We start from the raw sequence: 26,992 nt of genomic DNA, 5'->3' as shown, positions 1-26,992 counted from the left end.
ATTATTTCATTGTAACATTTTTATTTCTCATAACATGTAATTTCTATTTGCAACGCATCAAAACACTTCTGTTTTAAGTAATGGAGAAGAGTAATTTAGAGGTTACTGAATAAGTAATGTAATTTTCTGAGAGTAGATACAGTAGAAAAAGCCAGATTGTTCTTTCTTTGTGAAAGGCGGTAAATAGCTTTAAATGATATTGGTAGATGGTCATCAGGCTAGTGTTAATTAAAATCGTTTTTAACTTCACTGTCTTTCAAGATGCCGGAAAAGTAAAATGTTATTAAAAAAAACAATTCAATGTATAGGGTGTCCGCAAATTTCATCGACAACGCTTGACTGCATATAAACGACAATAAATAAATACGATCTACGAAAATAAAGTTAAATAAAAAATTTTTGGTTTTTGAGTTACAAGCCTTCAAAATTGTCAAAAATAAAACTAATTTAATTAATACCTTCATAACCCTTTTATCGATCGCGTTAAAATTTTGCACACTTATTTGGACTATTATGGCGTATTATTTCTTAAAGCTTTAGTCAGATCGATATACTGGGTGATAGTTTTCTCCGGTTACCTCTCCCTTTTAGCGGTCAAAACTTTTATACTGATCGTATTTTAAAAAAATAGGCAGCAACATTGAAAAGGTCGTGTACGTTTCGGTTTGCGTAGCAATGTCACGGATTTAAAACTTTGAGTTCAGTAGGCGAAAATAAAACGACCTTTTACATAATTAATCAAGACAATAATATTGACATAAATCATTTGCCTCTATAGGGCAGTATTGCTAATTCCGAATTTTTCCGAGCGTAGTTAAAATAAAAAGTTGTACCCAAGTTTTCACTATACATATTCCTTTTTTTTTAATAAATATAGTAAATTTTCACAAATTAAAATATGTTAGTGATGAATAGAATCATTGAAAGTATTTTGCTTTTACGGTAATGCATACAGATTTTGGACAGACTTAATCTAGCCGATGATTATTATCATTAGGTACATATGATCTAACATCTTGAAATGGAATATAAAAATAGGACTTTCACAAGATGTATGAATATGGGAAAAATTACTTCACCAACGCCTCAGCTCTTGTAGAGACAAACTTACCAAGATGGAATTTTAATATTATTGTTAACACTTTACTATTTACTCTTTCCTCTTTAATGTTACGGAGGACAACCTTAATTTCTGGATCACCACCAACTATTTAAAAATTTGACAAATAAATTTTGTAGCAAACTATATAATGTGCAATTTTACTTATTTATCGTTAATACCGATTTCATATTTGAGCATATTTAGAAAAGTATAATGTAAAATAGGAGCTATAATGTAGATTTTAGGTATTATAACATTAAAGGTTGCAAAATAACTGATAAACATTGAGCAGTAATATCCTGTAAGAAAAATTAAACATAACGGAAGTTCCATTGAACTCTTTCTTTAATGTAGATAACAAGTTTTCTTTAAAAATGTAAACCAGCAAAAAAGATGTGTAGGTTTATTATTAATTATTGTTAGGTACAAGACTGAAAAATATTCTAGTCATTTTTGATTGAAAATACGAACTGATACGAATAAAATACACATTTCCCTTTAAAATGAGGCGACACCATTTTCGTCAATACGTTTCCTAAAACTCTCCTTTGGATCATGTCCAACTTTTATTTTCCCCTTTGCTGTTAGATACGTCCCGATGGAATGAATTCCACTAAAGTGACACTCGAACGTCTACTAGAGTAAAATTTTAGAGTGTTAGAATATTCGGAATTCCATCCAAATTGTCATTTTATGTGTGATATCTTTATAAAAGGTTTTCCTATATGGTATCTATTCTGTTTGTGCTTGTAACCATGAAACTGTCTTTGTCAACATACTAATAATCGATATGTCCATTCTTTACCTTAAAAATGCTTGGAAATGTTGATAAAGTCTAAAGGGATTACTGATTGTCGATTTTATGTTGTATTGACTTTGATAATACTATTGGGTGTCCAAAAATAAATTGAGCTCGTAGCAGAGTTCTATGAACTTGACATGCGAAATTTTAATTTCGACCCAAAAATTGTTGTCTAATGAGGCATTTGTGTGAACTAAATTTGGGCTCCTCATAAAGTACATTATGAAAAAATTGTTAAATTTAGAACACCATCTTGTATCTTGTACACGGGACGTATATTTATATGAATGAAGGTTAAAAACTTCTTGAATTAGAACCGTTTTAATAAAAGTTAGTTTGGTAAAATTACAAGCATTTTTCAAAAAATGTGTCTATTTCCTTCAAAATCTACATGGATATCTGGGTATAGGGTTATTATGCAGAAATGAACATTGCATTCTAAAGTAACAGAGACCTATTCTCCGCTTTCTCATGATAGGCAGACAAAGATTCGATTATCTAGTGGTTGCTTATGTCTTTATATTACATGAAATTATAGGGCCCGTTTTGACTTCATTTAAATCCTAGAAAAATTCAAATAAACGCTCGTTGGTGAAGGTTCTAGAAGATGCCGCTCTAGGAACCCCAGAATTTCGATATAAGATTCTTGCTTTTCAAAAAATTTCATTCAATTAATTCGAAAGGCTAGTAATTTTCGAGATTTTTTGCCACAATATACTTATCACATAGTCAAATAAATACATCGAAATTAATTGTAAAATTGTTCTCCACGTGTTCACTTAAAAAAAGAAACAAATTGGAATTTGTATTGTGAATATAATTTTTTAAAATAATGTAATAAATAAAAGACGGAAAATTTAGTGGACCAAATTTTCAGTAAATAGTGAAAACAAACGATTTAACTTGAATCCATATTGGAATAGATAGACCTTGAACATGACCTTGAAGGTCATTTAGAGGTCAAGTTGAAAATTTTAAATGGAACCATATACTTTTTACCCCGGAAATGGAAAAAATAGAAATTTTTACGTTCGGATATGACTTTGAAGGTCATTTAGAGGTCAAGTTGAAAATTAGTAATTTCATTTTGTAATACATTTAGTATAATTTTAATTTAATTTTTTTCTGAGTAATTTAACTATAACTTGGATTGTAAGTATTCATTTATAAATTCATTGAAAATCATTTAGAACTATTTTTCAATTCCATTGGACTAAAAAGGAATTATTGTGGTCTGTCTAAAATAATGTTTCAACTAAATGTGACACCACCGGAGAATAGAATTCATATTAGTCCAGGCGGTATCAGTTTCGGGTTGGGTAAAACGCATATGATGGGAGATTTCTGCTTTAACGGCTTCTAAATAACATCAGAAATGATAATATTTCTATGCAAATAAAAAAAACGTGGGCTTAATTGTTATTGCAAAAATGTATAAAAAAATAGCAAAAATATTCATTTTTTTCTTGGATTTCTCGTCGACAACTTAGCAACTATTTATTTTAGACAAAAATTAAAAAGGAAAAAAAGTTTTGTAACTAAATTCTGATCAAGACAGAGTTAGTTGCAATTCGAAAAAATAATAATTGTTTTTGCAAAAATCGGAAAAATCATTTAAAAAATTGCAAAAAATGCTTGTTTTTAAGTAAACGAAAAAATTAAAATTATAATTATTCACAATTTATTTTTTTTTAATTTATCGTACAACTAAAAATTAATACCAATATTCAGTTGTTTATTTAAATAATTATTGTTTAAACAATTTTATAATATTTAAACAAACTTACTAGTATTACCTGGTGCAACGTGAAAAAATTTTGGTCGAGAATATTAACATAGTAAATAAATAAACATAATAAATTAATCATTTTTTAAAGTAACTGTTTATCGGCATGTCAAAAGTCCAATAATTAATAATAAAAGGTAGTTGAAAATATAATAATTGAATTTTTTAAGTTGCCAGACATCGATTTAAAAAAAATCATCGAATGGTCCATTAGAAGCTCAGATAAGTGAAATTTTTCCGAGCGTCACAGTTTTGAACTCGAGAATTCAGATCGGAGTAGCTGTGTGTTTGCTCCCCCCACCACTGATACTTCATTGATTTCACACGGTCTTGAATATCTTTAAGTAACATTTTAAATGGGACGCCCGTGATTGCTAATTTTGTAAATTTATATCTGGAAAGTACTCGGAATGACAAACCTAGTAGTTCAAAAAACAGCCCTTATACTCTTATAGTTTTGCTGTAAATAAGGGTTAACTTTAACGGGCTATAACTCCGAGAATAATGGGAGGATCATCAGTTTTTTTTTAAATGCTCATCTTTCCGAGTACTTTCAACCATATGTTAAAATAAAAAATAATTGAAAAAAACATTAAATTATTGCAATTGTTTATAAGCGTGAAAATTGCGAAAATGTTTAAACAATCACCACGGCTCACCCAATTGTCCGATTTGAATTTTTCAAAAACCATTTTAAAGCTTGACAGCTCTTCTTTCTGTGGTGAAATTTCATTTTGAAAATTTTTTAATTTAAAAAAAAATTAAATAATTAGGTATTATTTAAAAACTATCGAACCGAATTGTATGAAATTTGGTGTGATGATTCTATGCACTAAGAAGTTTAATTGGGAAAAGTATGAAGATCGTAGGTATTATTCAAGTGTTTGAAAACATTGACAAATAAACTAGCATTTTTTGCAATTTTTTAAATGATTTTTCCGATTTTCGCAATAACAATAATTATTTTTTCGAATTGCAACTAACTCTATCTTGATCAAAATTTAATTACAAAACTTTTTTCCTCTTCCAATTTTGTCTAAAATGAATAGTTGCTAAGTTGACGACGAGAAATCGAAAAAAAAATGAATATTTTTGCTATTTTTTTATACTTTTTTGCAATAACAATTAAGCGCACGTTTTTTTTTATTTGCATAGAAAAAATATCATTTCTGATGTTATTTAGAAGCGATTAAAGCAAAAATCTCCGATCATATGCTTTTTACCCAAGTATACCCTTTTCAAAACAGATACCGCCTGGACTATATCGGATGTCGACCATACTGAGAAGCTACTTTTGTTTACATGCTGAAACTTCATTTTATCCCCTGTCGGTTTTTATCTCTTAGACCAGCAGGATGTACCTAGCATCCTCTACGGGTGGGCTCAAAATGGATACTATTTTTGAAATTTTTGTACTCCTAGTTTGACTTGGGATCTAAAAGGAGGGTTTTATTACGATATAGGTATTTACTTTAATTTAATGGTACTAAGTCACCTAATTCAAATAAATTCAAAAATGTTCCTAAAAATGTTATAATGAATTTATTTTACTTTAACAGTTTTAAAATAAAGTAAAAATACGAGAGCTAATAAAGAGTTGGATATTTAAAAAGAAAAGAATTTCCTTAAGGTATATTTGAAAGAATTTTCCATTAAGTGGCATTCTCATTGAAAAATCCTCTATATTTGGCGTTATTAGTGCTCAATGCTGGAATTACTCAAGCTAACGTACAGACATACAGACACACATTTATACACTAGAGTCGTACTTTCCGGCAGGGAGATGGAGCGATGTCCTGGCGAGCCGTGCCTGGAGCGAGACCCGAAGCCGGTGAGGCTTTTCATTCCTGCGAAAAGCCGCCGCCTCATGGAGGAAGTTTCAGTGTTGACGGAGGGTCCTTGTCTATTGTCTGCATTAATTATACAGGGAGGTCAAATTTTAATGGCTTACGTAAGTTCTTAAGGGTCGTCGAAGGTGCGGAAAAGTTAAATTAGCAAAGTTTTGTTGATCTATCGCCCCTGGCAGTGGCACACTTTAATTCTCGAGATGGACTTTTTGCGATGTGATTCGAGAACTACGCTGAGGATCCGTTCAAGCGATTGAACTCAATTTACAGGTATTTTATATGATTTAGTAAATTTTCTCTAAATATTTTTAAAATAATTGTCGTGTTACTTACAAAAAAAAACATCAATGCTACCTTATAGTTAGGAGAAAGGTAAAAGTGTCGTAAATACTAAGTATGAATCAATATGTGACCAAATTCCTTAAAAATAGTTCAATTCAAATAATTTTGTTTATGTTTTATTGCAATTTGATTGATATACAAAGTGTCTCGCGAGACAGTCAATAAATTTTAAAGAGACATCCTTTAGGTAAAAATAAGCAGAAAGGTTTATATAAAACAGGTCCAACATGTGGGCGCCGTTTTCGAGATATGGACTTTAAAATTTTAGAGAAAAATAATTAAATGCTTCAAAATTTTATAGGATAATACCTACATACAGGGTGTTTCAGAAAGATCTCCCGTAAATTCCGGGGGTGATAGTACGACAAAAAATAAGAATTTTTTGCCTTATGAACTATGTATATGTCTATTTCCTCTTATTTTCGAGATACATAGCGACAAATAACACAGATCAACATTTGATCTAAGCGGGAGCACCGTAATCGGTATAGGCTACTAGGGGTTTTTGGGGTCGCTGATTACGATGAGAGGGTCAGTTAACCTCCATCACGTCAGGTTCAAGGAAAAGCCATGGAAAAGTCTGAAAAAAAATCATGGATACGTTTTTGAGGTCGAGGAATTCGAATCTGAGGTCAGCTAAGGTCAAGGTCAAGGTTATTTAGAGGTGAAATGCAGAAAAAGACATGATAAAATGTGAAAAAATCATACTTATGTTTTTGGGGCCAGGAAATCTGAATCTGAGGTCTTTGAAGTTCCAAAAGGTCAAGCTTAAGGGATGAAGTAATTTTTGAAAAAATCTGAAAAAATGATGCTGGATTAAGATGAATCCAGTTACCGATAACTTTAATCAATCGGTGTATCCCTCTTCCATTAGGTGATTCTTTTCATCCTATTTGCCATAGATTCATGGTCTTTTCTGTTTTTCCTAGGATATCTCCATTTTGATAGTTTGGTTGCTTTCAACGGAAATTGTTTGTTATTTCTTTTACTAGTAGCTATATAGATGCCTCTTCTGCTAGTAAGCATGTAACCTCATACGAGATAGAACGGTAGCCACATATAACGCGCAGAAAATGTTCTTCGATATACTGATTTTATGGTATTATTGTCGGATCAGTGATATGTAACTGAATAAGCGCGATGATTCAAGCGAAAGTGCGTGAAATGAGTATAAATCTTGTAGAACAGTTGCTTATATATGCAAATATATAGATACAAGAAAGAAGTAACGGTTTATATAAAAAAAACATGAAGAATAACAAGTAAAAAATGTTATCGGTTAAAAATTTTCTTTTGAACTTGACCTTCTAATACCTTGACCTTGACCTTGTGGAGCTTAGCTGACCTCAGATTTGGATTCTCCGACATCAAAAACATATCCATGATTTTTTCAGATTTTTTTCATGGCTTTTTTTGCATTTGACCTCCAAATGACCTTGACCTTGACCTTGTGGAGCTTAGCTGACCTCAGATTCGGATTGTTCGACCTCAAAAACATATCCATGATTTTTTCAGATTTTTGATTTTTCATGGCTTTTTCTGCATTTGACCTTCAAATGACCTTGAACCTGACGTGATAGAGGTTAACTGACCCTCTCATCGTAATCAGCGACCACAAAAACCCCTAGTAGTCTATACCGATTAGATCAAATGTTGACCTGTGTAATTAGAATTTTTACGAAAATTTCCAAACGGTGCGAAATATTTTTATGAAATTTGGTATTCCGGAGTTTTTAAGGACGCCAAATACGCTGGTCTAATTATTTTTTCGATATTTCATAGAGGGCGCTAGTTACGCTACATTCCTATTACATTTTAGGTTCCAATTTTTTTAAGGTTAGGTTTTTTACCATTCGGGCTCTAATTTATAATGTACAATTTTATTTTCTAAAAATAATGTACTCTTGTTAGAACTTCCTAATGTGGACGGTTTTCGAGAAAAAAGGCTTTTAATTGAACTCTTTCAATATTACAGTGAAGAAAATAAGTGTGTTTTGTCAAAGTAGGCTTATGTCAAAACTTATTGTTGGATATCTCATAAACAACGCATACATTTTCAGTAATATTTTAAACTCTAATTAACTTTATATCAAAATTTTAGTGATTGTTAGTGACTGTAGTTAGTAATGACTAATTAGTCACTAAAATTTTGATATAAAGGTAATTAGCGTTTAAAATATTACTGAGAATGTATGCATTGTGTATGAGACATCCATCAATAAGTTTTGACAAAAGCCTACTTTGAGAAAAGTCACCTATTTTCTACACCGTAATATTGTAAGAGTTCAATTAAAACCTTTTTTCTCGAAAACCGTCCACATTAGGAAGTTCCAACAAGAGTACATTATTTTTAGAAAATAAAATTGTACATTAGAAATTGGAGACCGAAACGAGCCCAAAAAACCTAACCTCAAAAAAATTAGAACTTAAATGTAATACGAATGTAGCATAACTAGCGCCCTCTATAAAATGTACAAAAAATAATTAGACCAGCGTATTTGGCATCCTTAAAAATCCCGGAATATCAAATTTCATAAAAATATTTCGCATCGTTTAGAAATTTTCGTTTTAAAAAATTTTATTTTGTGGCTCTGTATTTCGAAAACAAGAGGAGATAGACATATAGTTCATAAGACAAAAAATTCTTATTTTTTGTCGTACTATCACCCCCTGAATTTACGGGAGATCTTTCTGAAACATCCTGTATAGTACTTGCAGTACCTACAATGCTGGTAAAAATATGTATAAATACTTTGTTAAAGCAACAAATTTACCAAAAAACATACTCTGGATAAATATTAGCTTTTTTAGATTTTGTAGTAAATAATATAACGCAACACTATAAATTTATTACTTAAACTACAGTTTTTCAAACACATTTTAAGTAATAGACAAATACATATAAAAACAAAGAAATCTGAACGATGTCGAAACATAAAAGTATTAGCAAATAAACATGAATTAAACATAAAAGATAATATTTATGTCAACATACTCCATTACTGTTATTAGTACGACCAAATTAATAACAGAACGGTACACTTTTCCTTAAAAAAACTACACTTCTTCCTATTTGAAAATTACTCCTTCTAATTTAATTTGAAAGTTCTTTAGACATAACATTCTAAAGTTTCTATTAAACCGACATTCTTTGTAATTGTCTAACAAGTTATCGACTTATAACCCAGTATTACGAAGTACTTATAGTATTAGTATTGACAATATATTAAATATTCCCAGTAAATCAAAAAAATTAACTTGGGTATACAGGGTGTTAATGAACTTGTGTCAAAAATTTAAAGGGGTGAAAAAGAACAAAAACTCAGTTAACTGATGTCACAAACTTGTATCGGAAGTTTAGGGTCATAGAGAAAAAAGCTAATTAAAAATGTGTTTAAAACTGTTTTGGAACTGCTGAAATACATGTATTTTATCGCGGCGAGTACTTACAAAAAATTCTGTAACACTTCTTACGAGTTTGTAGGTTTCTTATGAAGCCGGACTGTATTCGAAAGTCGGTTTGTAATACATTGTTTTAGTGATTGCTGTGGTATTTTTTCGAGAGTACATTTAGTAGTCGTACTTCCAAAGTTTCTTTTGAAAATGGCGCCTTTATTTGCGTGTCGGTGTCTATCGTACTGCTCAATCTAGAAATGGATAATATTAACACAGTATGTCCCATTTCTCACATATTTTGTTTTTTTTAACTAAAAATTGTGTTGACACTATTTCTTTCTTAAAATTTTAAGTTAATTCAAAATTTAACATCAAACTAATTTCATTAAAAAATAATTTTGAATTCGCACTATTATTTTTTACTGTGTATGAACTACCAATTTTCACCTAAAAAAGGATGCTATACAGGATGTTATACAACAATTCCTTACGAAATGAAGGGGCATTTTCTACTATACTTTCTTTCTTACATTTGCTCTTCCACCTTTTGTTTTTAAGATACACGATGTTGAAATAAAAAAAAATATGCAATTCCAAGTATTTTTAAAACAAATGCAGATATTTAAATGATATTTTGTTTATATATTACATTGTATATACACGATTATAATGGTATTTAATGCGAAAATCTTGCTACCGACCAAAGTTGGAGAAAATTAAATTTCGGATGATCATCTTTAGCCAAAAGTTGAAAATAAACAATAAAAACAAGAAACTTCCCTCAAAATTTTAAAAATAAAATTGTGGCATCGAATTAATGCAATTTTAGCGAAACTTTTGTACATAGCGACTAGGCAACACAAATTTGTGTGATAACATTTTTATCCATTAAAATAACCATCAGTAACCTCAAATTAGCCACATCTTACTGATATCTAAAAATAGGTTTAGATGAACAATTAACATGAATTTGTGTTAGGGCTTATATTATATTTTTCTAGAATAATAATATTTGATATCGATCCAAAATCAGTTTGGTTTGTCCTTAACTTGGATGTATTAGCTGCATTATATATAGCTAAACAAATTTTATACAATAACGTTACCTTGTTACTTCATAATATGGTGGATAACGACGAATAAAATGCAAACTACCACTAACATTTTATGCCTTTCTTGTCTCTCTATAAAACAGTTAATTTCATTGCAGCGATATATACCTACGTAAAAGTCAAATGAGACTTTAAAATATATTAAAACTTTGCTAATTTAACAATCAATTTCCTTGGACGATAAAAAGTGGGTACGGATATATTTGATCTTCCTGTAGTTTTTAATTAAGGTAATAATTACTCTACACTACATATTTTTTTTCTTAAGAAGCGATGGTGCATCTATCCAAAACAGGGGAGAATTTTCTATTTATTGCTTTTTAAAGTTCACAGTGAATATTAATGTCAACTTATTTATTGAACAACTGATCATACATACTCTTTGCAATTAATAAAATTCGAATTATTTAATTTTCTAATAATTAATAATAAATAAACTAAATCATTAAATCATCATCGTTATTCATTAAATCATCATTAAATCATCATTAAATTATCATTAAATAACTCTCTGAAAAATAACAGAAAATTCTCTGCCATGTAATGGAAGGTTCCTTCAGATGTGTCAATATTTATGTATTTAATATTTTAAGTAACACCTTGTTAGGAATAGTAGATAAAAATTAATTTCATGTTAGTTAATCCACAATAGAATACACAATTAAGAAACATTAGAGCCACAACAATTAGTAATAAAAAGTAGTAGTAGAAACAAAAAAATGAGTGAAATGAATGCAGTTAAGCAATTAAAAAAATTTTACTTACCTACGCAGAAAATTACGACTATTATAAATATTGGAAAATTGATTGTGTTTATAAGATATCATAGGTAAACTTGTTGGAGCAATAACAATAATTGACATGAATAAATGTTTGTCCAGTCGCAGTCTCTTAAGATATATAAAAAATCAAGACATTCTCTCTTATACATATATAGAAAGATATCATTATTAATAAAATGAACATTGTCGCAAAAAATATTAATTTTACATAGAAATGAAATGAGTTTTTGTTTGAACTAAAATATAACGTTTTAATGTGATACTTAACGGACGGCCTTTTTTGAAATGTGACAAATACAAATGATTACAATGCGTAACAAATATGCGATAGTGTTTAAGGCATGATCCATCTGGACAAAATAAACATAAAATAAGAGTAAGATTTTCTCTTTCTTTTTTGATTTTCTGAAAGCTTGTTGCAATTTTTAAGATTTTACCAGCTAAAAATTAATCACAGATTAAATTTTGACATGAATAATTTATAATTCTCTCACATAATTATGAAAGAGTTATTATTTAACTGAAAAGATATTTCCAATACTTCATTTAAAGAAATAAAATACATAATTTAAAAGTTGTACTTAAAACCCAGTTTTTTATTTCACACTGTTCATGCAGTTTGGCTGCAATTTCCTTCCACGTCTATATTCGTACAAAACAATTAAAATTTACCACGAATTAAAATAAGATTCAATTAAGGGTCGGGAAATCTGCAAAGTTTGACTTGAATGAAGTAAAGCTTTAAAACATTATTTATTCACCCCCAGATTTGAATAGGATAATAACCGGAAAGGAAGGAAAGGTACCGGAAAAGGAAAGTGATGAGGGCCAAAAAAGTATCAGGAATGCATGCATGATAAAAGTTAACTCTTGAAACCCTTCAGAAAGGTCGCAGGTGGGGACTGCTCTCAAACACGGTTGGGCGATATTTGAACAGACACGTAAAAATGGGACAGCTTAATTAAATAAATTTAATTAAACGAAGGAGGTAACGCTTTAACACACGAATAACTTTCCCAAAGGCTGTTGGTGCGTTGAATTTGAATCCGAGGTCCAAATTTCTTAATTGGCTCTGGTTTTCTAACCTAAAAATGCTAAAATGGCGAATTTTTGACGTATTTGAGGTTATGTTACATAGAAAGGTTATTTTTTTTTGGTGAAATCATTAATGGTTCCCTAAAGTACTATACTTACTCTTTAAAACGCATTTTGATTTATCCCGTTATCATTTTTTGTCTTTGAGAATTCGCATGTTGAAATGGATAGGCATGTTCATAGGTATACTAGATGTTTCGAGAATTACTTTTTCCTGTGGATTTCCAGATCCAAATCAGATCTGGTAGCTATAATCTTACTTATCGACTTTTGACATCGAGCATAGAAAATTTATTGGAAGTAGTTGATTTTCTGTCCATAGTCCACAGGAAAAAAATCTGAACTTTTTTTAAAACCCCTTTCAAAACTTTTCACAATGTTTGCCTAAGCCGTAATTTCATAATAAAGAGAACTCCTTCGAATCAGATTGATCTATAGAATGAATTTAAGCTGTCCTGGTAGTATATTAATACGTCCTGCTCTGACAAATTCATATAAATCATTTTAGTAGTAAGACATAAAACATTTCACGTTGATGGCTGTGTGAGAAGAATAATTTGTAATATACATATATTTTTCTCTGGCTACAAGAAATCAGAAACTGATATGGAAATCTGGGTCATTTTAATATTTCGCAGATTACATTAGCACCTACAAACAATTTATATTGGTAAGTCCCAGCTATTATTCAGTACAGAGATGAAGGGCACACAGCAAAGATTAGTTGGAGGGCAATGAGATGTCAACAGATATAAATGACTTGTCGTCAACTCGGGAAAGTTATATTCGAAACTTAACCCAATGTTGTTTTGCCTGAGTCACGTCGCAAGCTCAAATATTAATCTGTTTCTTTCTTCCTTCTACGTAAAAAAAAAAGATTTTGAATGGAACATAATTTATACAGGGGGTATTTACAGGAAAGGATACAAATCCGAAACGGTTCTTCTGCAAATTTAAAAGCTGGATAAATTTGGTATCATTTGAAATTATATTTTCCCAATTTCAACGCTATACTATTTATTAACTTTTTTATTTATTTTAAAATTTGCAAAGCATTGAGAAAAATGACGTATAAACGTCATTTTTCTATCTACTAAGATCCCCCTGCGTTGGAGTCAGGATTGAGCGCTCCTAGACAATCTTGTAGAAAATGAATTCACAAGTGTGGGCCTAGTTTTATAAAGTACTTTGATTTTTTGTTGGTATTCAATAGTTTATACCTAATTATATTGGCTAAAGAAATAAAATTCAAAAGCAAATATAATGCAACTGAGTAAAATCTAAGCTACCACGGACTGAAACAGACTTCTAAAGACTTATTTATAACGATGAATTAAAATTTGATGTTTGTTTGTTAGGAAGACACCGTAGAAGAGTACCTAATTAGGAAAAAGTATAAATATATTTCATAGTAAACAGGATCTTAAACTATCCCAAAAATGCGATACGAATGTATACCTGCAAATGAATTGGAAAATTTGCACTGAATCGACAATTATATCTGCTATAAATACCAGTACTTAGTAAGTACTAAGAAATGTTTGAAGGATCATTATTACCAAAAACGACAAGAACATATCTAGATGAAAATTATATATGTAAAAAGGATATTACGTTCAGTCATTTGACAAGGTCAACGAAAATGTAGCCAATTTTTTATGGGACATACCATCTTACTTGAAAATGGTCTGTCAGTTCTGACAAAACCTTTGCGGAATAAAACAGAATAAATATTTGAGGAATATGCGCCAACGAATCTTTTCTGAATCACAAGAGAGTAAAAAATTTAGACAATTTCTTCACTAAAAGAGATTGGAGATACAACACTGCACCATACCCCATATCACTATAACCCTATAACTCCGCAATCTCATAACCCCGTAACTTGTTATTTAAATAATTTTAATAGTAAAATAATTCTTCAATAACCAACTTACTACTTGGTTACAATTTCTCAGTATAGATACAAACAGAAAAAAACACTGGTGATTTTGTAATACAAATCTGTATAGCCCAAATCATGAGTCGGCAAGAGTTTGTTTGTCTCGGGGTAAGGGATTATGGAGTTATGGTACAGTGAGATCATGAGTTCGAGTATTTTTCCAAACCCTGACTATTCAAGTTACTTTGAAGTAAAAATACGTACCATTTCGGGAATTCCGATTTCAGCGGATTAAGATATTATAGGATTAAATAGTCTAGTCTATTGCCTAGCCTACTTTTTAGAGTAGATCTATGATATTAAAGCTAAAGATGACAAAATAAGTAAACATGAATAAATTTTAAAAAGTGAACAGTAAAATTGAACGTTTTTGTTTTGCAAATTTGCTAAGTAACTAATGACAGTAGTTATATAACATCGTAACATTATAAAATAACTATAATAGTTGAATTACCTTCCTGGTATTCCAATATACAGGGTGTGGCGTGTATAATTTATAAAAATTAAACTGCAGCTTCCTGATGATATTTGTAATAGAAAACTCCTTTACGAAAAAGTTCTGTCTTGCCGTTCTTTTTTGTAAATTAAAGTTCATTTATTCAACGAAAATCTTCAAGATGGGGCTCCTTCATACAGTACTCGAGAAGTAACGACATTTTTGAATGAAATGTTTCCTCAGCGACGGATTTGACGCTTTGGTCCTGTGCCGTGGCCACCTCGCTCACCCGATATAACTCCAATGGACTTTTATCTTTGGAGTCACTTGAACTCATTGGATACTCCAATTGCTACGGTGGAAGAACTGCGAAACCATATACTTGAAGCTGCTGACACAATTAGGGGAATACCTGGAATTTGGGAATATATTCCCCAAATTGGCTGCGTCGGTGCCATGCCTGTATCCGCGCCAATGGAGATCAATTTCAACATTTTCTCTAGAAATGGTAAGTTTTATTTCATTCTGTTCCATATTTTAATGGAGTTTGTTTAGTGCACGTAGTTAGCAACTACAGATGCTTACGGATGTGGTTTTGTTTGCGAACTCTTGCAGTAAGAACAATGCATTTAAGATAGATAGTAATATTACTATTAATTATTATGGTAATAAGAAAATATCAGTTTTTTAAATATCTATTTTTCTTAGTTTGCACTTTTGCATTGAAAAATTCCTCAAAAATTGAGAAGTATCTTTCTATCTTTCAAAGACGATTTGTTTACGCGACTGGTCTACAGCACGTAACTCATCGTACAGCACACGGACAGGACCGTTCCAGAGAAAATATTTTCATTCATAATAATTGAACTTTAATTTTCGAAAAAAAAACACAAGAATAGAACTTTTTCGTATAAGACTTTTTTTTCTATTACAAATATCGTTAGGACGCTGTAGTTTAATTTTTATAGATTACACACGCCACACCCTGTATAACTGTTCCTTCTTTATCCAAAGCAGTAAGTTGCAGGTGTTTAAGTTTTTTCAAAATATCATTAATACGCAAATATCTCGGAAGATACACAATAAAATAACTGAACAATGGTGAGTGTTTGTTAGAAAAGTTACGTTCTTTTATTTTACTTTCGTGATACGAAATCAGTTTGTGGCAGGGGTAATTCAAGACCAAGGTAGAAACTAATTATTTTGAGTTTTAAGAGTTTTCGTAAAAAGAGTTAAAAACAACAGATTTCAGAAGTGATTTTAAGAGATTTAAAAGTGAAGAACTAAATTATTCTATAATTTGGCGAATGCACTGTTAACATAATCGCACCGGCGCCTTCGCCAAAATATAGAAAATTCTGTCGATTATTTCGGCAATATTTCCAAAAGATTTTTTTTGAAATGTGATGTATATTCATTTGTCTGTTTTTCTTCTTTAGTGTAAGACATTTAATTAGTCAAAAATAATTTCATAAAATTAATTTTGGACTAATAGTTTTGACGCAAAAGTTTACTTGTTTAGTTTTTTAATGTTCCATAGCAGAAAACATTTGGTCCTACAGCTATTCAATATGATGTTAATAACTAAAATGCTAAATAAAGTTACTTTGAAAATTAACAATTTTTCGTGATGATTCTGTACTTGGGCGCCTAACATTCGTGCGATGCGACAGACTTAAGTAGAACATAGTGCTCGAGCATCTAATGTTGTCTATCTATAATATCTTAAGTTTAAAATGGATAAATGTTCATCGTTAGGTTTTCAGAAAGTTCCAAATCCTTCATAATCTTTTTAATAACAAAATTTAACTTAAGTAAAAAAACATAGTTAATAAATAATAATTTTAAGTTCTAAATTATGTAATGAATATTATGAAGTTCAAAAATTACAAATGAAAGTTTACTCCATTAATTTAAAATTATTTAATTAAAAAAATTAAAAATAGTAATATGGGGTTGCACACTGTAAACCCTGAATCTAGTAGTTTTTTTATTAAATTGGATTGTGAGGGACTTTCTTTCCGAAAACCGAGATAATACCTTGGTATATATAATAATCAATTTTCACCGTGATGGAAAGCATGTCCCTATTTTACGTGCTTCTATAAGCACTTTATTATTTACGAGCGTTACCGAACAGTTCCCACAACGTTCGTACTGGATCAGTGAAAACATGCTGCGAGCCATTTTGGGGGGCCGTTGGATCGATACAGTTTTCGACAAACCTGAACTGGTGGAGCAGGGAGCGGGATTTACAACTGCCAACATCGAACCGGTCGCCCTTGAAGGCTGAGGGGGCACCCCCCTACGGTTAAGACTTTGGCCGGAACTACCGGAACTGCCCGGATTCGAACCCGTGGCCGACTTGTCGGATGGTGGAATGATTTCGACGTTAACGCGCGGTTTGCTGTTAGATATTTCCGTGGCCTGTTTCAGGACCTGGTATATTTGGTCCACTTCTGGTGATTCTGGGGATTTTTCAGAGAAAACAGTCTTTTGTTTGAGTTGTTCAGTGTTGGATTGTTAACGTAAAATAAACGTGATCCGTGGCTACATATTTGGATGAATGTTGTATTTAATGAAAATAGTTTCTCTTACTCTAAAAGATTAGTTTATAATTTATTTTCCTACATCACATGAAATTTGAGAATAGATTCTAAACTAGCAACAAAAGTAATATGTCTCTAGAAGTCTGCGAGTAGAAGGTTCTAAAGTGTTTGAAGTAATTACATTTTTGTGAATTTTATCAAATATATAAAGTGCATCCCAGAAGTAACACAAAAATAAATGCGTATTTTATTTTGTGTTGCGTTTTCACAAAAACGCTAAAACACGTCAATTAGTAAATAGGAATTGACGTTTTGTCACGTTGTTTAAACCTTTTTTGCGATATCGATATAACAATTTGCGAGAGAGTACTAGCATTAACATCGCAAGTATCAGATATTAAATTGAAATTTTTGCACATAATATATATATAGGAGATTTCAAAACTGTATTGGTCTTAACAGCTTGACAGTAAAATGCTGCCTGGAACTTATTCTAGGAATTTGAAAATAAAACTGTTGCAATAACAAGGGATAATCTAAATTGCTATGAAATATATTAAAAATAATTTTTAAACTATTAATAATCCTACGTAACCCCAAAGAAGTAAAATTAAACCTGTCAAGCAATACAGAATGATCGTATCCTCTTTCTAGATAAAAATGATCAATTTTCAAACATAAAAACTTGAGAAACTTTCGCTGTACATTCTCAATTGTGCTTATGATTTACATACAGTGGATACCAGACAAGCGAGCAGGACTCAAGTTTGGATCTTATAAAAGAACCTGTGGCATACTCAATATGATTTAAAAAGTTTATTTTTGCGTCGAATATTACTCCTAAATCTTTAATGGAATCGCATCGTTCCAATATTACTTCATTCAAAACATAATCGTAGATAACTGGGTTACATTTACGGTGTAAGTTACTATTTTGCACTTATTTTCATTTAAATTGAGACTATTATAATTACACCAATTTTCTATCTCACATAATTGCATTTGTAACATTCTACTATCATTAATGTCCTTAATTTTTGAAAATAACTTTAAATCATCTGCGAATAAAAGTTTGTCGCAGTTTATTATATTAGCAATATCATTAATAAATAATACAAAAAGTAGCGGCCCCAAATTTGAACCCTGTGGCACGTCAGAAGTACATAGCTGTAAAGATTGTTGATTTATGGCCAAAGTACATAACAAATTGCCTTCTATCACAAAAATATGATTTAAAAAAATTGCACAAATCGGGATCAAATCCGAGCACTTGCAATTTTTGTAAAAGAAGTTTATGATCGATGCGATCAAACGCTTTATGGTTGGATATGGAGATAGAATCCGTAGTTACGATGAAGTATGTCAATTATTCAATGCCAAGTATTCAGAACAACCAATACCTCCGTCTACCATTCCAATCGTTGGCAATTTTTCGCACCTGTGAAAGTAAAGTAGGCCAAACCCTATATCGACGCATTTGCCTTCAAAAGGGCTATCCATTTATGCTTAAAATTAGGTAGTGCTATTTAAAAAAAATGTTGATGACGTCACAGGATTATGAAACACCAAAAAAAGATTAAAGCAACGTGACAAAACGACAATTCCTATTTACTAATTGACGTGTTTTAGAGTTTTTGTGAAAACGCAACACAAAATAAAATACGAATTTTTTGCTTTACTTCTGGGACGCACTGTACAGGGTAGGAAAGTACCGATGGTCTATCTGAAGTTACGTGAGAGCGATAAAGTAAGCCATAGAATGCGATAGAGAAGGATGGCTATAATGAAGGCCTCTCATAGTCACCGCCCGTTTCGCCCTTCCACAAATAAGATCCACTTCTTATTTGTGGAAGGGCGAAATGGGCGTTGACTATTAGACGCCTTCATTATAGCCATCCTTGTCTATCGCATGGATTTCTATGGCTTACTTTATCGCTCTCACGTAACTTCTGATAGACCATCGGTACTTTCCTACACTGTATATGTTTACTTGCTTACCAAATTTGATAAATGGTGTCAATTGCAATACAAGGCGCAACGGTAATAGGCAGTAAATAATTATTTTGAATTCTAAATTGTGAAATATTGTTTTTGTACCTATTCAATAATGAAAAGTTTTTTGCCAGTGTGAGCAAATAAAAATAACTCGAGAATGTAAAAGCGACTTCGTAACTGAGTATCAAACAATATTATTTTTGAAAACTTCTTCGAAATATTGTTAAAAATGACGTAAATTGAAGTAAAATATCGACATTTATGGTAGAAATATGCATCGATCAAATTTTAATATGTCATAGCTAAAGAATCATAAAAACGAGATGAATGAAGTATCATTGAGTCAATAAGCTACGCTACGCTAACAGATAAGTCAATGTAAGGGTTGACCCGTGCCCACAAATTTTGGCGTTTGTAGACCACCAGCATCCAGGGTATTAGGATCGGTATTATAACGGTTTAGAAACGAATAGCCTCTTTTTGAGGCACCTTACATCTAATGATGTTGATCATACTCAACAAATAGACGGACCCTCTGGTCCTTTATATGTGGTGACGTCACTTAAAGCAAGACAGCCGAATTTATGGCATGAAAATTCAACTGCATTTTTTCTAATATTTCAGAGCTCTTGTAGCCTAAACATATTCACACCATTCATCTGATTTGCAAAACAGATGCGATTTTTCTGACTTCAATCTTGACAATATTTAAAGTTACATTCACGTTTATTCACAAACTTAAACTGACTTTTTAAACACCATTCACAGCATATCAAAATGTAGAAATTACGTACACGGTCAACTTAAATTGTCTGCTTAAATATTTAATATATAGGATGTCCGAAAAATAAACCGACTAACGATGACAGCGAATTCTAGGGATGATTTCATATCGACAAGTCGACTTATCCAAAAATGTTTCTAAGCGAGGTAGGGCTCTTATGAAGATAGCCCTCTGACATTATTTTTTGTAATTGCTCACATCGCTGTTTATCTAGAAGGATCATACTTAGGTTATTTGTTGACCCATATATGGACATCCTTTTGATGTGAAAATGACCTTTTAATTGCATCCGTCATATTTGGGAGGATGAATTGATATTCTTAATTACATTTTTTTCGACTATTTGGTATTTTTAATATCAAAATCGAAAACTTCAGAGTTTCCTAGACAAAGAGGTACTCTTGTCTTGAGTGGCTAGAGTGTAGCGTAAGCGAGAAAAATCTATTTGAAATGTTTGTGTTTTTTTGCACGATAATTACAAGATTACAAATTGTTTGGTAATGTTTAGTATGCAGTTGGCTTTGGAAAACAGATCATAGCAACCGGCAGCTACTCTGTGAATATCAGATTTAGAAATTAGTTTTCAATCAAATCTTCTCTCAGTTCTCAATAATTTAAATTGTCATTTTTTTGCTAAATATAAAAAATTCAGTTTTTTAAGAATGTTTACTACAGAAATGCCGATATGCACCTCGTTCTGTAGAAAAATTTCCGAATAGAAGACATCCTCTTCATACCATTTTTACTTTCTTAGACCAAAAATAAAAAAATCGGATCATTGAATCTTAAAAAGCGTGATAAGGGAAGACATGCTGATATAAGTGAATAACACAAAGAATACATATTGCTGGAAGTTGAGGAAAATCCTGAAATTAGTGTTAGAAGGCTGGCTGCAATGTAACCGAATATTTCAGAAACTACTGTAGGACACATGTTGCACAAGGAAATTTTCAATTTAGAAAAGTTCAGCCATTGAAAGAAGCTGCTTTCCTGCCTATTCGCCTAAATGGGAATGATTATCTAATTTTTTTGGAGAACATTTTACCAAAATTAGATGACGTACCTTTGTATATCCGACAGAATTTTTGTTTTTTCCATGACGGTTGTTGAACAGTCCATTTAATTTCTAAGATTTCGATTTTAGTCGAAAAACCAGCCAAGACGCTAACTATTTATTTCACGAGAAAATATAATATAATTTTTGTTAGAATTAGTGGAAACATTGTGAAATAATCTAAATAAAATGATCTGATAAAAAGTTGTGCTAATAGCTTAGAAAACACCTTATAAAATTATAAAAAATATTCTGCTATATCTTTAGTTTCATTTTGTTCGTCCAATTTACCCATTCAATTACTTACAAATCTTACTAAAACATTAAGATATTTCCTCAAAATTTAATACATTGTTACACAATTTATGACAACATAATGATGTCTTACTTCCAGTACTGTGAACAAAGTCCCGAATTACAAGCATTAAAGCAGTATCAGATGTAGCACGAAAAGGGATTTACTAAAGTTTAGTAGGAATTAGAAATACAAGTGAATATTTTTGGTTCATTAAAAGCTTATAGCATTCATCCAAATTTGCAACCACTGCTGAAATAAAAATAAATAAATAGTTTGTGTTTGGGGGTATGTAGAATATAGGTTTTAGCTTTTCAAAATATATTTTCCTCCACAAATAGTCGTAAATATTATATAAATATCTATTGCAACAAGCTGGATGAATTTTGTTATGATGGAAGGCGAAACTGGTTTATTGAATGAATGTTTCTCATTTTATTGAAGAGAAAAAAGAAGTCGGTACGCAAATGTTACTATTATTAAATAAACAGTTCCTAATTGATTAATGTTAATGCAACACTTACTTCAAATAGTTTTTGATACCAGTAGTACATTATTTTATAGGAAACAATAGTCAGTAAGTAGAAGATATCATTTCAAGTTTAAGACATGAAAACAAATAATAAAGGAAGACTTTAGAGAAGACTGCAACATTTTTTATCAAAAACAACGTCTAGAAAGAGTGGTCCACTTTTTATCTTTATTAACAACTATTTAATCATAATGTATGAAGAAGTCTTTAGCTTTCGTGATATAAAAGGTGATTCAAAATTTATCCGCAAAATATATAAATGTGTACCTACAGCGGCAAAATTTGAACCCACTTTGATAAAGAATTTGCCTTCTGTTCTTTACAGAATACGAGAAAAAATATTTTTCAAATAAGGTCGACTTTTGTTTTAATTGGTAAGTAATTAACATTTCTGGTGGGATGCTTTTTGTATTTCTTAGTTAATCAGTTTCAACATTCTGTTAAAATTACCAAAGAAATTGACATTATTTTTATAAATTTAATGTATCCAATGACGTAAAATTTAGAAAATAAATGTTTCTTTTTAATTGCCAGGCATTACTTTATTGTGTTTTTATTCAGTCTACATTACTCTTCTTCTGTTCCAGCTAGTGGTCGGTACATGTGAGTTCTTGTCTCAATCTAGGCGAGTAGTTTTACAGTGGCCAAAATTGTTTTTTTTTATTGGCAGTAGTGATCTCTTCTTATTTTTCTTTGGTGAATCACCTTTGTTTAAGTTAGTTGTACATTCACTTAGTTTTTTTTAGATAAGTTCTGAATTAATCTGTACTGTGTTTAAAATGATATTAAAACATTTTGAACTCGTGAAACCAATTGGTTTGAAATTTAGTATATTATTTACCGGCATTTTTAATCAATAGAAACAAAATTAGTGAAATGACTGGATAATAATTGGCTAGTATGACATATTTAACTGTATACAAATGTCTTTTACATTGTGGAAACTTTATTACATGCAAAACCGTCGCCGTCGCAAGAGAAGCTACACCGAAAATGTATTTCAAGTTAGTAAGTTCTGCAATGTAATGATCTCAAGGTACTTGAGAAAATAAACATCTAATAAACCAGTTTCCTTAATGATAACATTGTTACATTCAGGGTGACTCAATATTCCGCATGTAACTACATATTATCAAGATCAAAATAAGACGACTTAACTAAATTTACCTCCATCTAGAATTGGTTCATTTAGCTGTTGGAAGATTGAGGTGTTAAAGTTCGCAAAAGAATTCTATATAACTTTAAAACATTTTGTCTACTTTGGCTAAAATTTGGTATGATAGTACTTACTGCTATTCGTATCATTTTTTGAAAGAACAATCGAAATTATCGCTTTTAGACAACTGAAAAAATTATTCTCACCTAAACAAATCCTCAAATTTTGTCGTTAGTGACCCTACAACTTCAGTTATTAAAACCATTCAATTATTTTAAAAATTAATTAATTTGCCACTTCAAAGCATTTTAATTGTTATTTACTTGTCATTAAGAATTTGAATTATTCCATGGTAAAAACGAGAAAAGACTTTGTAAAGTTTGAAAATTAAGTGAGTGAAATTCATGAAGATTATTATTTATATTTCATTTACTATAACAATTACTATTTTCAGTAACACATAATTCATTTCAAAAATCTCGTACTTATGCCAGATCCTTCTATTTCTGTAAATAGTGACCAGGATGAAGCCAATGTGAAACTAGTGTTAATAATTTGCTAAATAAGGAGAAACTTATAAGAGAGATTAATGTCATTATTTTTTAATTACTGAAAATGGTGACTATTTCCAATAACTTTTGTGAAATAATATTCAATTATAAATTTCTGAAGTAAATCAATTTTTTTGTGCTGTATCGAAAATGCGTTCAAAACGATCGATGAGTAATAAGATTATGATAAAACTTTTGGGAAAACAAAAATATCAGGCGATATAAAAACTTAAAAAATCCTTGAAATCGTTCTGTTAAGCCAAGAACATGATCTTCCTTAACAAATGTAGGTAGGTAACTATATTTGCTTTGTGGTGGGAGCAGTTAATCTTCTATTTATGTCAATGTAATTATTACACAGAATTTACTGTCAAAAAGTAACAACCACATACAAAAATGCTATTACACAAAATTTCATTTAAATTGAATAAAGTATCAAGATTTATTTCGAAAAAGGGCCACTATTGACTGAACAAAACAGCTTTGGATGGAGAAGCTATGTTTATTTAAATCGTCTTATTTTGGCCTCAGAATACGTGGTATTTATTTGTATGGGGAACATAACAAACATATTCACATAACCTTACACGCCCCTTATATTTTTTTACCTTTCTATGTAGAAAGAAAAAATAGCGAAGACCAAAGTTTTAGCAAATTTTCTTATGGTTTCAAAGAAATATACAGAAGTACCTAACTATATTTATAATTTTCCTTATTTCGCATTTTAAGGGGAAAAGTCATTCTTCATAAAAAGCTTCGCTTATCGTGAAAGTCGTTAGCCATAATCAGACTTTCAAAATAACATATAGGGTGGTTAGCAAATAAAGAAACGTGAATTTGTGCCAAGTGTAAAGTATTAGTTTTTTGAGAGGAATGAATTTAAAAATGTTACTGAAATAAGTTGTTTTTATTTTTATTGTTGTTCCGGTTTTGAATTTTGGGGGCGTTTTTTCAAGTTTGTTTTTTTTGGGAAATTTTTTTTGTTCAAATTATTTTATAATTTCCGCGAGCGCTTTTTTTTTTTTGTATAATGTTGTCACAACTCTTTTCTGTGTTGTCCTCCTCCTCAAATTTTCAAAATTTTGTATTATAGTTTGTCACAATTAGCTCCTATCATCTAATATCTAGAATTTTAGGAGCAATTGTGTATATTTTTAACACAGTGTGAATAAGAAGATTTTCTAAAACTTTAGTGTTTACCATTCTCTCAAAGACAGAAATGTAAAAAGATAAGGGGTTTGGAACATTATGTGAATAACCTTGTAAGCGGAATATAGGGACACCCTTTATTGATCTGCTCTGTAAAAAAAATATCCAGAGAAGCGGGATCAGCAACACGTCAATAGTACCTAGAAGAGCATTGGGGGGTGGGTAAAGTCGGTTGTTGTTCCTTATCGACAACCGTCTGTTTATAGTTGGCATGGAATAGACTTCAGCTATCCCTACAGACGATAGAAATAGTGAAAAATAATAGAAAGCAAGAACAAAGTAAACTATCCAGCAATAAGGACACGTTACTAAAAGTAGAATATGTAAAACATTAAAATTTCAAAATAATATTAATGTTCGTCAACTCCGTAATCTAAAATATTCAAATACGGGCGTAGGAGTTCGCGATCTAGGCCTAAGTATTTTACCACAATGAAAATGTTTGGAGGGATGGAAGTCATTTGCAAATCAAAATATACAGACATCTGGCTTTGCAAATATCTTTTCCAGAGAAGCATTTTCTGTGAATATGTTATCGTGTGGAAGCAAAATAACCAAATGTTACGCGTCTTTGCTGAATAAAAGTCATTTTAATATTAAAAAAGGACAGTGAAGGTGCAAATTGAAGGAATTTGGGGTTTTTCCCAAACTAGGGATCTGCCACTGCCTGCAAAGGGTAGAGAGGTACTACACAATCAAAATTCAAATATATGGAAAGTAACTTTTCTCCCCTTCAGCGTGATAGATGGTGCGTGTATTTCCTTTTCGTATAATTTTTTACATGTGTAAATTCGTTTCAATCCATGTCATAATTCGTTCATTGTAAAAAAAACTACAACTCAATGTAAAATGCAGACTGTATGTACATGGTGTCACAAACTCGATAATATGAGCTTATTGTGAGGATACAAAAAATTTAAATAAAATGGATTTGGTACAAGTGGTGTTAAATGGGACGAGGTAAGCTTTCAATGGAACGTATTTTCTTTGGGATTTGACAGAAACGACTAATGACGTCATCAATTATATTTTTTCCAGAAACATACCCAAATTTTTCTCCTATTAAAAAACTCTCTTATTTCAAATAAACTTTTACTAGAGAAATTTTCCTGTATTACTGTATTACTTCCCGTTTAAAAGTTATAAGTATTATCGTCCTAAAGAGTCTCAAAAGAAATACCACCTAAAAATAGCAGTATTAGCAGTGGAAGGATCAAGTAGTCGTTGGAAAATAATTGATTGTCTGTTGTTTAAAGTGCATAAACGTCATTAAAAATAAATAAAAGGATTAAACTCGATAATTCCTTAATACAGTTAAAACAAACGATACAAACGCTTTCATACTACATACATATTACAGTCTATTCCGTATATGACCTCCCCTCATTTCAAGACACATATCCAATCTTCGCCTGACTTCTTTGTGGGCTGGGTTTTGGACCAGGCAATAAAAAGAAAAATATCTAAATTTTCGCGGCCCGGTCCGATTTTAATGCGGTTTTTTGCATTTTGTTCAGAAAGACCGTCGGAAAAAAGTCCCGCCTTTTTTATTATCCGGAAGTGGCGGAAATGCATCGCGGGTGCATAAAGTGCATCTAGAAGTGCATCGCATCCGAGAAACTTGCCAAAGTGCACGAAATACCGCAAAAATTGGTACTCGGGGGTTTTGGGGGGCCAAATGCGTCCGATGACTATTTCTGATTATTTTGGGGAAGGGCGTTAATCTTCTAAGAAGGATGAATATAAATTAATAGAAAATCATTCAATCTAAAAAGTTCTGTTGGAAAAAGAAAGGATAAGCCTGGTAATTTTTTTAAATATATTTACTGTTCTAAAGTATAAAAGTATAATTATTATTTTAAAATATATATTGTCTTAAAATATATTCAATGCACATTCCTTCTGTATTAATTGTCACACGGGCTCATTTATCAAACAACTATAATAAACAACTATAAATACCAATCAAAATTATCTTCCTCCTCTTCCTCTTCCTCCACGAGCATAGGGGATATTTTTCACCCTCAGATTCGGAATCAGCACCCGCGAAAACCCCCGAGATACATTTTCCTAGTCATTTCGAGAATTTTAGATTTCATACCCCCCCGCCCACCGCCCCCTCCACGAGCACAAGGGAAAATTTTTCACTTTCGAATTCGGAATCAGCACCCGCGAAAACTCCCGAGATCCATTTTTCCAGTCATTCGGAGAACCTTGCAATCCAC

The 26,992-nt window shown here is 31.2% G+C and overlaps 1 protein-coding gene across 1 annotated transcript in view; it reads right to left on the bottom strand.

The window, feature by feature from the left end:
- Positions 1-26,992, bottom strand: part of LOC108908470 — a 462,859-nt gene that overhangs the window by 22,385 nt on the left and 413,482 nt on the right. Inside the window, exons 14-15 of the mRNA XM_018712513.2 lie at positions 16,868-17,110; positions 5,460-5,600 (exon numbers count right to left, since the gene is read on the bottom strand). Of these exons, the coding sequence (XP_018568029.1) occupies positions 5,460-5,600; positions 16,868-17,110 (384 nt within the window). The remainder of the gene's footprint in view (positions 1-5,459; positions 5,601-16,867; positions 17,111-26,992) is intronic.

Source organism: Anoplophora glabripennis, unplaced genomic scaffold (genome assembly GCF_000390285.2).
Source record: "Anoplophora glabripennis isolate ALB-LARVAE unplaced genomic scaffold, Agla_2.0 scaffold240, whole genome shotgun sequence".
Lineage (NCBI taxonomy): Eukaryota > Metazoa > Arthropoda > Insecta > Coleoptera > Cerambycidae > Anoplophora > Anoplophora glabripennis.
The sequence above is the reverse complement of the archived record's forward strand: the minus strand, read 5'-3'. Positions and strand labels throughout refer to the sequence as shown.